Source organism: Lissotriton helveticus, chromosome 11 (genome assembly GCF_964261635.1).
Source record: "Lissotriton helveticus chromosome 11, aLisHel1.1, whole genome shotgun sequence".
NCBI lineage: Eukaryota > Metazoa > Chordata > Amphibia > Caudata > Salamandridae > Lissotriton > Lissotriton helveticus.
In genome coordinates, this window is record NC_136072.1 from 312,184,898 (window position 1) to 312,198,398 (window position 13,501).

Here is a 13,501-nt window from a genome sequence, read left to right on the forward strand (position 1 = left end):
AGAACTGGAGTTACAGGTAAGAAACTACTCCTTCTGTAGTAGGGGATCTCTGTGTATAGTCATAATCTAGTGAATAGAATGGCAAGCCCATCCCAAAAAAACAACCTGGCGGTGTAGAAAAACAGACAACACCTCTATTGTGCAAACAGATTTCTCAACGAAGCCTGCCCAACCTGAGCATCTGCTCTGGCATCAGAGTCCAGACAGTAATGCTTAGCAAAGGTATGGACGGACTTCCAAGTGGCAGCCCTGCATATCTCCGCAATGGAAACATTACGAAGCAAAGCTGCTTTGCCTCTGGTAGAATGAGCCTTAGGCTTACCCCTTAGGTCTTATTAGCCTTCTGGTAACATAACTGGACACAGGACACAACCCACCTAGAGATGGACTGTTTTGAGGTGGCAAGACCAGTCCTGACCGATCCATAATTGACAAACAATTGGTCTGACCTACGAATGTCCTTGGTCTTATCCAAGTAGAATTTCAGCACCCTTCTGAGATCCAGGGAATGGAGAGACCTTTCCGCTGGAGTGGAAGGATTCTGGAAAAACGTAGGTAAAGTTATGGTCTGATTGACATGGAAATCCGAAATCACCTTAGGAAGGAACTTAGGGTGAGTACCCATCACAACCTTAGCAGCATGAAATACAGTATAAGGTTCTTGGCAACACAACGCCTGAATTTCACTCACCCTGTGGGCAGATGTAACGGCCACAAGGAAGGCCACCTTTCATGACAAGTGCTGCAGAGAAGCCTTATTGATGGGTTCAAAAGGCTCCTTCATCAACCTGGACAGCACCACATTCTGCTCCCATGACGGCGAAAGACGCCGGACTGGAGGAAACACTTTCTTCAATCCTTCCCAAAAATCTTTAATCACAGGGATCTGAAAGAAGGATGTCTGTGAAGGGAATTTCCTATACGCAGTCAATGCTGCGAGGTGAACCTTAATAGAATGAAAATTAAGGCCAGACTGAGCCAAATGCAAAAGGTATGGAAGGATGACATCTTCCTTGCAGGTTGTCTGATCATAATGCTTGGAAGTCCACCAGATGCAGAACCTCTTCCACTTGTAGGCATAGGAAGTCCTAGTGGAGGGTCTCTTAGCTTCCTTAAGTATAGTCATGCAATCTTCAGGGAGATTCAAGTGTACATATTGCACTATCTCAGGAGCCATGCCGCCAAACTCAACGATTCTGCAAAGAAGACAGCTTAAGAGATTATTTTTGATTGCTCCGGGGTCCACGCACATGGGCGGGACTATTCACTAGATTATGACATAGATACCCCTACTACAGAACTGGAGTTACAGGTAAGAAACTACTCCTTATGCATCTATAACAATCTCCCATTTTAGCGATGTGCACATTGTGCACATGGTTTAATTTAATCCGATATTTAGCTCTACGTCCGATGGCCTAGATAGAGTAAAGATAATATTTAGGAGTTCCAAGTGAATCACTGCATTTGGAAGAATAATGCAGTACAAGGAATGATTAATCAAACACTAGGATTTATTTTTATGGATCCTTGCTTCTTCTGGGGACTGTTAATGCACACTAGGGAGGGTAACAATTTCTTTGGTGCAGGAGTTTGTCTGTGATGTGCTTGTGCAATCTTAAAATCATTTATGCTTAATTTTAGCCTTTGTTTCAGTTTCTTTCTCACTCCCTCTCTCTTGCAGGTTATCAGTAAGAAAGAGCCTGATTCCACCCCAGCCACCAGATGTCAGTTCACGAATGGAAAGTTCCATACGAAGCCCTTCTGTGTCCCCAAGACCTGCTTGGTAAGTGTTTCCCTTGGGTTCGTGCTCTTAGTAAGATGTTATCAACATGCATGGTGAGTACCAGAACTTTCTTTGGTTTGTTTGATAGAGGAAGAGAGCAGGCAGTGGTTATTAAAATCTGTTTTGGACATGGAACAATGTTGGCCATACCTCCATGAACAAGTGACTGTCCAGAAGACAGCAAACCAGTAGAAAATGATATTGAGAAAGGACTGAGGTATTATGACCCAAGCTAAGAGTGAGAGAGAATAGGAGTATTTGTATCTGAAAGGAGAAGCTGCTAAAGGAAATATCTGAAAGTGACCGCTTGTAAGCTTGATATTTGAAAAGGACAGTGCATATAGTGGGGTGACTGGCATTATGAATCAGTTATAGTTTCATATGATGCATATAATTATCTATAGGTTTGTCCAGGTAAACCGCATCAAAATAAACCTGATCATGTTGATGTGGACTTTTCTGATGGATACTTCTAACAGCAGTTTCCTAACCTTTATGGATCACATTTGTTTTATTATGCAATAAACATACACCCACCTACAACTGTGGAAAAACAGCCAATCTTTAACGAATACCAAGGCTGTTTGGCGCAAAGCGCCTCTAATTCCCAATATCGATATTTACCAAATCAAGAGACAGGCGCTGGGAACTGGACGTCAAAGAACAGGTTTATTACTCCAGAGGAGAACACGTCGACGCAGACACACAGAATGTCTTTGGGAGATGCTATAACAATTTCTCTGCTGCCCTCCTTTTTATACCATGTTCAGTAACTTTATTAGTGGTCAAACATCCTAGGAATTCCTGCCTCCAGCCGGTTCCCACACAGACCCACCAGCTGTCGTTCCCCCTCCCAAATCTAACAGATGATTGCCATCTTGCAGCTGGACATTCCAGCAGGACATAAAAGTGTGTGGGATCGGTCAGATCTAAAGGTTGTGCAAGTGATAAGATCAAGCATTTCTGTTTGTGCAACAATGTCTTGCTGTTTGGGGGCAATAAAGTACGTCCGCAAGGCTTGGTTTACAGCCTGGGACCGGATCAAGTGGCCAGGTGCAGTTGGGGGTTATCAGAAGGCCTGGCTTATGTGCAGGGGATGAAAGGACAAATGTGTTTTAGGGTGGGAAGTGGCTCCGGGGCTTTGTCAGGCTGACAAGGTTTTATGACCTTAGTGCATTTGGTCATGCTGAATCAGGGCACCGGGGATGGTTGCAGGGTCAGGGTGAATCATGGGTGACTTGCAAAGCGCGAGATGGCCGCGGCACCTAAAATGGATGCCGTTTACGTGTGGATGATGGCTTCTTGTTAGGCAAGATGGCGCCGGTGATGTTCATGCTTGTCGATTACTTTCTAACACAACTGGAGGCTTAGTGGGAAATAACAGTTAACATAATCTATGCCTTCTCTTACCCCCCAGTTCCTTAGTCCAGACCTGTGTGGAAAATGTATCCAGGGACATTTAAGGTGAATACGAATAAACAGGGTGCTAGAGTTAATAGTTGTCATTGACCTACTCCTGGCGCCCAAGCCTTTTTTGTCACAGCACACCTCCCCAGAGAACCTTGTGGTGCATGCTTCCACTAGCTGGACCATCCCCAACAATTTTCGTACCATTTCCCTGACTGCGGGTCAAAGAGTGGACACTGTCAGGAAGCGCTTATTCTATTATGCCAGTTTGGCACTGCGCTATATAAATCAATGCCAGTTTGTTGGACCATTATACCCATGCCCTTTGGGACTCAGGAGTAAAAAGAACAAATTGTGGACGGAATGCCTAACATTGCAATCATTCACTCCCAGTCACAAAGATCCGTGTTTAATCCCTTGTTCTTTTGCTCGGTGGCATAGGTCCACCTTAGTGCTCCAGTAGAATGTCGACCTGTTATTTTGCAGGCAATTCAAGGTGGTAGTGATGTAGCCAAGTTCACAATTCGTAGTGGCTTGGATACCACCAACTGCGTTTGGCTGGCTATAGGCACCACTGTTGCCATTCAGCACCATGCGTGGCTGCAGTCCACTGGATTCTCGCGATGTCCCGTCCTCCCTGATCAACATGTCTGATGGTACTCAATTGTTTAGGCACAAGGCTCCTTCTGCTGTTAATCATTTGAAAGGAGTAGGGCTACCAACCTGCTGTCTGGAACTTTCTACTTGGCCTCTCCAGGAACGATTCCAGTGTTCCCTTTGTGACTGTGGATGAAATGTGCCTTACCGCCAGGCCAGCATGTCCCACCCCAGAAGGGAATCCAGCAGGTTTGCAGCAGATGCTGAGGTGACCACTGTCCTCACTGCCAAGGTTAGCCTGATACTCCGTCTACTTCCCCCTGCCCCCCACCCCCCCCTGTGCAGTCCCTCCCAGCAGCCTCACCTGCCAAACCTCTTTAAGGTACCCTTCCAGTCACAGCCACCCTGTGGGAGACAGAATCCGGACTCTATCCAGGTTGGCAAATGATCACAAGGGATAGGTGAGTCCTCCAAATTGTTCCTTCCTTTTGGACCCGCCAAACCTTCCACCCAAACATTGACTGGGGACCAGCTCTCGGTTTTACTGCAGGAAGTAAAAGTCTTCTTGGCCAAAGGGGTTGTAGAGAGGATGCCATCACCAGAAGTAGGTTGTGATTATTTCTACTACTTTCTGGTGTTCAATAAAGACATAGTTTTTTTGCCTATTCTAGATCTACACCTTCTCAATGCTTTTCCCCAGGAGAAATTCAAGATGCTCATCCTGGTCCAGATCCTGTTTGCCATCGACGCTGAGGGCTGGATGTTGGTGTTGGACTTGCAAGACATCGGTTTCCCATCATGTTAGCCCATTGGCGCTGTAGAAAATTCTCCATTTTGTCACCCTCACTTTTTGCTACTATGTATTTCAAATGATATGCACTGGGTCCCTGCTAACCAGTCCTCAGTGCCAGAGCTCTTTCCCTAAAACAGCTAAAATAGAGTCATTGTAACACAATTGATACACACTTTGGCACCCCTGTGAGACACTAGTAAGCGGTACTCCTGATACCTAGGGAATGGGTACCAAAGATGGCCCCTAAGGGATGCAAAATGTATTATGAGACCCTAAGGGACTCCCAGCACAAATAGCATTCAGCCTTCCATTGCAGGCTGGTGTCATGGTGCAAACCATGAGTGAAAACCCGACATGGCACACTCACTGTGTTCCATGCCAAAGTCACTGCATGTAATATATGTAAGTCACCCCTACAGCAGGCCTTGTAGCATAAGTCCAGGTGTATTGTATTACATGTTAGGGCTTATCTGCATGAGCAGATATGCCCTTGTGCTGTCTAATTCAATTACTAGATGGTACAAGTGTACTGGGAAGTCAACTTAAGTATATTGACTGGGCACTGGTAATTAAGAGGTTCGAGGCATGTGGGCTTCTGAAATCATATCTATAGCATAGATCGCCGCCTAGTGTTAGGTCCGGATGATTGCACATTGTTGTCCTGGAAGAGTCTTCGAAGTATCACGAGATAGGTGGCTCCTCCCCTGGACTACAGTGCGCATGGGCATCGCCTCCATCCCCAGATTGTTTTTTTCCGCCATTGGGTTCGGATGTACTTTCGTTCTCTCAGTTCGGAATCGACATATTCTCGAGGCCAAAAGGCCTTTCTTTCTCTCTTTATCGTCGGTATTGTTTGCGTTCGGTGCCCTGTTCGGTTCGGACTCGCCTTCCGAGTTCGACATTCAGGGAGTCGCGTGACTCTTGGAGCTCGAGGCCCAGTCGACGCAGCAAGACCCTCGACGACGCGACATGGAACGGAGCCCGTTCAAGAAGTGTCCCGTGTGCGGATCGAAGTACCCGCACATCGACGTCCACCCGGTGTGCAACAAGTGCCTGTCGCCGGACCACAATGAAGCCAACTGTATGGCTTGTTCCAGATTTCGTTCGAAGAAAACGATTCGGCTTCGGCGCGCGGCGCGCATGGAGGCCCGGCAGTCGGCCCCGGCACCGGTGGACATCTTCGACAGCGACGAAGCAGACTAACACGACGTTCACCTGCAGATTTCGCCTCCAGCGGAAGAAGTCGAAGACGACCCTCAAGTGGATGTCGAAGACCTACCCGTAGCAGACGTCGTCGACGAGGTAGGAGACGACGATGAGGCCTATGGGGCCATGGAAGATAGCTCAGAGGACGAGCTATGCCCCGTTCGAACTCTTACTAAGGCTCAGGTCGAGGGATCGCCTATCGGCCTTACCCAAGACCTTCTACCAAAATCCACAGCCCCGCCTCCAGGCCCGGCTACGGACACTTCGGCGGAGCCGCCATTGAAGAAATCGAAACCGAACGTGCAACCTTCGGTCTCCGAACACCCTAAAGTGGTTCAGGCGCAATCGAAACTGAAACCCTCTGATCCACCATCGACACCCTCGTCCTCCGGGGTGTCGGGACAGCCCAAGCCGAAGAAGCAAGTCGACCCGGCCAAGTCGGTGAAATCCGTCCAGCCGAAGCAGACTAAAGGTGTCGAGGTGCAGCCCAAAAAGGTTGCCCAGACTCCGTCCAGCAAGGGCGTCGAGCCGAAGTCCGGATCGGGTATCGAGCCAAAGCCGAGCAAGGCCGCGGCACCGAAGGCCGCAAAGGGCGTCGAGCCGAAGACCGGCAAAGGCATCGAGCCAAAGGTTGCCCAGGGCACCGCCACAGGCACGCCTCGGACCGACCAGCCAAAAACGTCGACAAGCGAGTCTTCCCACGTTGCTGGACCGAGGTCGTCTGTCGTATCGGCGAAACCGTCCGCTTCATTCACGAAGCAGGTCTCGGACTCACTCAAGCGTATCAGGGACAAACCCTCGGCGGAAGACCCCAAAACGCCTTCCGCACCGAAACAGTCGGTCCCCACCTCCAAGTCATCGACGCCACTCCTCTTCACGTTACCACCGAAGGCATTCGCACCACGGGCGGCGCCCGAAGCGAAAACGCACAGTGCTGTGGGGTCGACGCCTACTCTCCCAGCTGGGGGCTCAACGCATCGACCACCATTGCTGTAGGAACAGTCGGAACGCTTCATCGATGCAGACACTGGGAAGCTTACGCTTTACAAGCGAAAAATTACGGCGACGACGCCTTTGGAGTCGTATACCATTCCCTTAAAGCGCAAAAAGCCTGATTCTGATGCACCAGTCTTGGTCAAACCATTGACCCCTCGGACTCAAAGAATTGCCACGCCCTCGCCAACTTATTCCGATGCCGAGGATGCTGGGGATCAAGATGACGAATACAACTTCCCCACCCACGCTGATCCTGATGCACAACAGGACGCATGGGTGGACACAGGTGACCAGGGTGATCAGGGGGATCAGCAACACACTCTCGACCCTCAGATAGACAATATCAAAACGTCTCCCACTGAGGATTCTGCGGCATTCAATGCCTTGATTGAAAGGGCGTCTCAGAACCACGACGTTGAACTCCATGCTGAACCTGTGGAGGTGGACTTCCTCTTTGACACTTTTTCAGCAGCTGAGAAAACTGTGAAAACTCTCCCAATGCTCAAAGGGGTCCTCAAACATGCAGCGGACATTTTCAAGGAGCCCACACGAGCTAGGGTGGTCAACCCTAGAATTGAAAAGAAATACCGACCGGCACCTGGCGATCCCACTTACATCAAGGGCCAGTTGCCATTGGACTCTCTGGTCGTTTCTAATGCCCGCAAGAGGGCAAATTCACAGACCACGGGTGAAGCTCCTCCCCCGGACAAAGAGTCCAAAGTGCTTGAAGCATCGGGAAAGAGAGTAGCAGCTCAGGCGGCCAATATATGGCGTATCTCTAACACGCAGGCACTCTTGGCACGCTACGACAGGGCACACTACGACACACTAGAGACCCTGTTGCAACATCTCCCAGATCAATATAAGGAGGCTGCGGAGATGCTTATCCAAGAGGGGAAGCTCATCTCCAACGCTTCAATAAAGTGCGCACTGGACGTTGCCGATACTGCAGCCAGGGCGATTAACACCAGTGTGATGTTAAGACGACAGGCGTGGCTCAGAATCTCTGGATTTAAGCCAGAGATCCAAACTACCATCCTCAACCAACCAGTTAACCCTGACAGATTATTTGGTCCTGAGGTGGATACCACCTTGGAAAAAATAAAAAAGGATACCGAGACTGCCAAGTCCATGGGAGCTCTCCAATCCCAATGGAGTACGTATGTCAAGGAAAACCAGTAGGTTTTTGGAAAGCCCTCACCCACCAACCTAGTTTTAATATTAAAATAGTGTTATTAAAATAGTGTCTTTACCCTCGGGTGCTGGGATTTTTTGTATGGCTTTTTAATCTTCACCTTCACACTCACCACACTGCACACTCAGTAAGTATACCAGCTCCGCAGTAATCTGGCGTCGAAGCACACCCGGGGCACGCTAGGTGCCACTGTGGTGGGCCCGATGATGAAGCATGCCACCAACTAGGTTGGTGGGTGAGGGCTTTCCAAAAACCTACTGGTTTTCCTTGACATACGTACTCCATTGAGTCTTCCCTGTAAAAACCTAGCTAGTCCTTCTTGATTTTTGATATATAAAAGCGGGGATTCGGACTAGCTTACCTAGTCCTCCCTCTCTCCTTTGATTCAGTGAGCTCTCCAATCCCAACAGTTTCGGGGGAGCACTTTTCGTCGCACAGGCAATAGGGGTGTTTCCAGAGGCCAGATGTCCCAGCAAACACAATTCAATAAAGGTGGGGCGCAATCCTCTTACCCCAAACAAAATAGAGGCGGTTATCGAGGCAACAACGCCAAGGGCAGAGGCAAGGGCAGCAACAACTCCCGTTCCTCTGCCTCCAACAAACAGTGACGCCCTGTCACTGCCTCCAGACCATTCCACGCCTGTCGGGGGGAGACTCCAGCGGTTCCTGCCAGTCTGGAAAAACATCACCACAGACAGGTGGGTCAGGAAACTTATCCAGTACGGCTATTGTTTGGAGCTCACATCCACTCCACCCAACATACCACCAAAACACCGTCCTATGTCCACAGCGCATTTGCACTTATTGCAGCAGGAGGTTCTCGTCATGCTGCAAAAGGGCGCTATAGAGCTCGTGCCAGTGGAGGAGGAAGGCACAGGGGTGTACTCCCTGTACTTCTTAATCCCCAAGAAGGACGTGTCCCTCAGGCCTATTCTAGACCTCAGGCCCCTAAACCAGTACATTCTCTCAGAACACTTCCACATGCTAATGCTGCAACAGGTTCTTCCACTCCTCAATCAGGGAGACTTCCTCGCAACCTTAGACCTCAAGGATGCTTACTTCCACATTCCACTCCATCCTTCACACAAAAAACACCTCAGATTCACCATTCAAAATCGGCATTATCAATTCAAGGTCCTTCCTTTCGGAGTGACCACGGCCCCCAGAGTGTTCACCAAATGTCTAGCGACAGTAGCGGCGCACCTCAGGAGACAACACATCCATGTCTACCCTTATCTGGACGACTGGCTGGTTCAGGCAAAGTCGGCCCAGCAGTGCGCCGCCGACATGTCCCACACCATTCACCTTCTTCACAGTCTGGGGTTCTCGCTGAACTATCCAAAGTCGCACCTTCAGCCAGCCCATGTGCGGCAATATCTGGGTGCAACCATCAATACTCTGGCAGCCACGGCTCAGCCAACTTCAGCGCGGATCAACAACATCCACTCGCTAATCCAACAGTTCCAACCGCAACGCTCGCTTCAAGCGAGAGTGTTCATGCAGTTGATAGGCATGATGGCCTCCTGCATTTTCATAGTCCCGCACGCGAGGTTACATATGCGCCCGCTCCAGGAATGCTTAGCGCATCAGTGGAATCAGGCTCAGGGACAGTTGAAAGACCTAGTGTTGGTCACCGGTCGGGCATACAACTCTCTGCATTGGTGGAATCCACGCAACCTTTGCAAGGGCCGACCGTTCCAAGAGCCTGTCCCACAGATCATCCTGACGGCGGACGCATCTCTCCAGGGATGGGGAGCTCATGTACTCCACTACACAGTGCAGGGACTATGGACGATGCAACAAAAGAAGATGCACATCAACTACCTAGAACTGATGGCAATCTTCATGGCACTAAAATCATTCAAAGTACATCTGTACAACAAGGTCGTGTTGATCCGGACCGACAACATGACAGCCATGTACTACATCCAGAAGCAGGGAGGTACACACTCTCCACAGTTGTCTCATCTGGCTCAGAGCATGTGGAAGTGGGCCATTCAAAGGAACATCTTCCTCATGGCGGAACACCTCCCAGGCACGGACAATCAGATGGCGAACCTGCTCAGCAGGTACAGCCACCAGATGCACCAGTGGGAGATACGTCCATCAGTACTCTGCCCGTACTTCCAGAAGTGGGGTCATCCACAGATAGACCTGTTCGCCACAAGGGAAAACGCAAAATGCCAAAGCTTTGCCACCAGGTTCCCTCACCCACAGTCGCAAGGCAATGCGATATGGATGAACTGGTCATGCAGATTTGCGTACGCTTTTCCCCCAGCACCTCTCATACCGCTGGTGGCAAGTAAGCTAAAGCAACACTCGATGACTCTCATCCTGGTTGCTCCAACGTGGGCACGCCAGCCGTGGTACACCACGTTTCTGGAACTCTCCGTGGTACCGCATCAAAGACTACACCTCACGCCCAAGCTTTTGACGCAGAGCCATGGCGACATTCAGCATCCAGATCCGCAACAGCTCAACCTGGCGATCTGGCTCCTGAAGTCTTAGAGTTTGGCTACCTTGACTTGCCCCCTGAATGCATGGATATCATACGGGAGGCAAGAAAGCCCACCACCAGAGCCTGCTATGCAGCAAAATGGAAGCGGTTTGTCATTTACTGTGCATCACACAACATCAACCCGCTAGATGCATCCACTCCCAACATCATCTGCTATTTGTTACATCTCTACAAATGCAATCTAACATACGCTTCCATCAGGATTCACTTATCCGCCATAGCGGCTTCTCTCCAGAACAGGCAGCATCTCTCCGTCTTCAGAGTGCCTGCCATTAAAGCCTTCCTAGAAGGCCTAAAGCGGGTCATTCCTCCCAGGACCCCGCCGGCTCCTGTATGGAACCTCAATGTGGTCCTCACCAGGTTGATGGGCCCACCTTTTCAGCCTCTACATTCATGTGAGATTCAGTTCTTAACATGGAAGGTGGCTTTTCTCATTGCCATTACGTCTCTACGACGTGTTAGTGAGCTACAGGCGCTCACTGTACAAGAGCCATTCAGTCAAATTCACTCCAACAGGGTGGTGCTACGCACTAACCCTAAATTTCTTCCTAAAGTGGTTTCGCAGTTCCATGTCAATCAGACCATTGAACTGCCCGCATTCTTTCAGAACCCAGAAACAGTTGCCGAAAGAATGCTCCACACTCTTGATGTCAAACGAGCCTTGATGTACTACATCGATAGGACCAAAGACTTTAGGAAAACACAACACCTCTTTGTTGCCTTCTCAGCCCAGCACAAAGGCAACCCCATTTCCAAAGCAGGTATAGCCAGGTGGATCGTTAAGTGCATTCAGATTTGCTATCACAAGGCTAAGCGCACTTTAACGGTCCCTCCAAGAGCCCACTCCACCCGAAAGTTGGGGGCCTCTATGGCTTTCCTAGGTAATATCCCTTTGGAAGATATTTGTAGAGCAGCCACATGGTCTACACCACACACATTTACTAAACATTACTGTGTAGATGTGCACTCCAAGCAGCAGGCAGCTGTAGGGCAGGCTGTTCTTAAAACGCTTTTTCAGACTTCTGCAGCTGGCACAGGCGGCCGCTGTTAATGGAGGGACTGCTATGTATTCTATGCTATAGATATGAATTCAGCAGCCCACATGCCTCGAACTGAATATGCTACTTACCAGTATGCATCTGTTCTTGGCATGTAGGGCTGCTGACATTCATATCGCCCGCCCTCCTCCCCGGCGCCTGTAGCGGCTGCAGACTTTTTAACACTTACTCTTAGCATGGCCATCGCTTACACTATTACACTCCATCTTTGTCACAATGGCTAAAAAACAATCTGGGGATGGAGTCGATGCCCATGCGCACTGTAGTCCAGGGGAGGAGCCACCTATCTTGTGATACTTCGAAGACTCTTCCAGGACAACAATGTGCAATCATCCGGACCCAACACTAGGCGGCGATCTATGCTATAGATATGAATGTCAGCAGCCCTACATGCCAAGAACAGATGCATACTGGTAAGTAGCATATTCATTCCCCAGCTATGATGGCTTCACTGAAACCTATGGTCGTTGGTATCAAACACCTTGTCTTAATAAATCTGTACCGTTGCCAGTACAAGATCTATTATGACTTCAACCCATAGGGCACATTTCAGGTGCCCCTGAAAAACCTACCATTGTCTACTGTGCTGGCTGACTGGTATCGTCCAGCCTGCCACCACAGACATGTTTATGCCCCCCCTGCAGGTGAGAGCCCATGCTCTCTGAGGCCCGAAGCAATGCATGCTCCAGAGGAAGGTGTTCACACCTCCTCCAGCAGGATGGCAAGCGATTTAGCATATTAAGGCGAGGGGCTTCAAAGCCCGTGTCAACGTTGATATGCGACCCTGGCTTCCTCCAGACCTGGACGATGCCACCACCTGCCCTGAGGCACATTTGGCAGCAGGAGAGGTGGGAAATTAGCTATGCTTGTAGTCGTGTTGCACAACCAAGCTAGTCACACTTCTAAGGTGGTCTACCTAATATGCTCCTCTAAAGAAGGATTCCACCATCTTGTTTTTGGGGGAATTAGGAACTCTGGTGCAGGGTTATGCCCACTGTAAGGAGCTGGCTCGTAATATAGTGGAACAAAACGAGGTACACTGTGTAAAGAGTTCAGGCATTCCGTATTGTTTTACCAAGGCAAAAATGATGGCACTAAATGCTCTTTTGTGGTAGTGTGGGTGAGCAGTTTAGTCTTTTCAGTGGGTAGTGCTAAGCATTTGATGTACTCGCAGAGACAATAAATGAACGATAAACGCACTCGAGAATAAATCCGAGACCAATTTAGAAAAATAAGTCGTATTTTATATAATTTTTTGTACCAAGACCTTCGTTATCAAGTGAGTACTTTTTAAAATATAGATTTTTACAGGTAAGTGAAATGTTCATTTCAATAAGTCTTTACGCAGTAATGCTTTCCCATGGGGAGGGAAAGGCATATGTTGCACACGGTTATGTATGGTCGGTTTCTTGGGGTCTCCTTTGGGACTTTGGGTCATAGGGGGCCAAGGTCCAAAGTACCAATAGCAGTTATTCGTTCTCTGCCCTGGGGCATCTGGGTGCAGAGGTGCTAGTCAGGTTGGTAGCTTGTGCAATATGCTGGAGGAAAGCACTGGCCACCAAGAAACAGGCTGTAGAGGGGGACTTGGATACAAGTCTGGGAGTTCTCAAAGGGGGCCTCAGATCACAAAGGTCCTGGAAGCAAGTGGGCACTGCAGGGGCGCTCTGATGCAGAGTAGAGAAGTCGGCTGGGATCTGTGTGTCCGAGGTCCTCGCCGTGTTGGTCTCGCCAGTTGAGGGTGCAGAAATCAGGGCATCTGGGCCACTCTTGAAGTGAGTCTGTGTTGCTGACATCCCTCTGCTGCTCGGTCTCGGTGCTGTTTGAGTCCCAACTGGACTTAAATAGACCTTGGTTGCTGCAAGGCATCCTGTAGCCCTGGTATTGGTGCTGTGCAGCTCCGGTCAGTCCTTGTATCCTCTCACTCAGTGGTGCGACAGATCTGACC

The 13,501-nt window shown here is 49.4% G+C and overlaps 1 protein-coding gene across 1 annotated transcript in view; it reads left to right on the forward strand.

Moving 5' to 3' along the window:
* Positions 1–13,501, forward strand: part of SAP130 (Sin3A associated protein 130) — a 696,083-nt gene that overhangs the window by 362,321 nt on the left and 320,261 nt on the right. Inside the window, exon 16 of the mRNA XM_078665599.1 lies at positions 1,685–1,786. Within this exon, the coding sequence (XP_078521725.1) occupies positions 1,685–1,786 (102 nt within the window). The remainder of the gene's footprint in view (positions 1–1,684; positions 1,787–13,501) is intronic.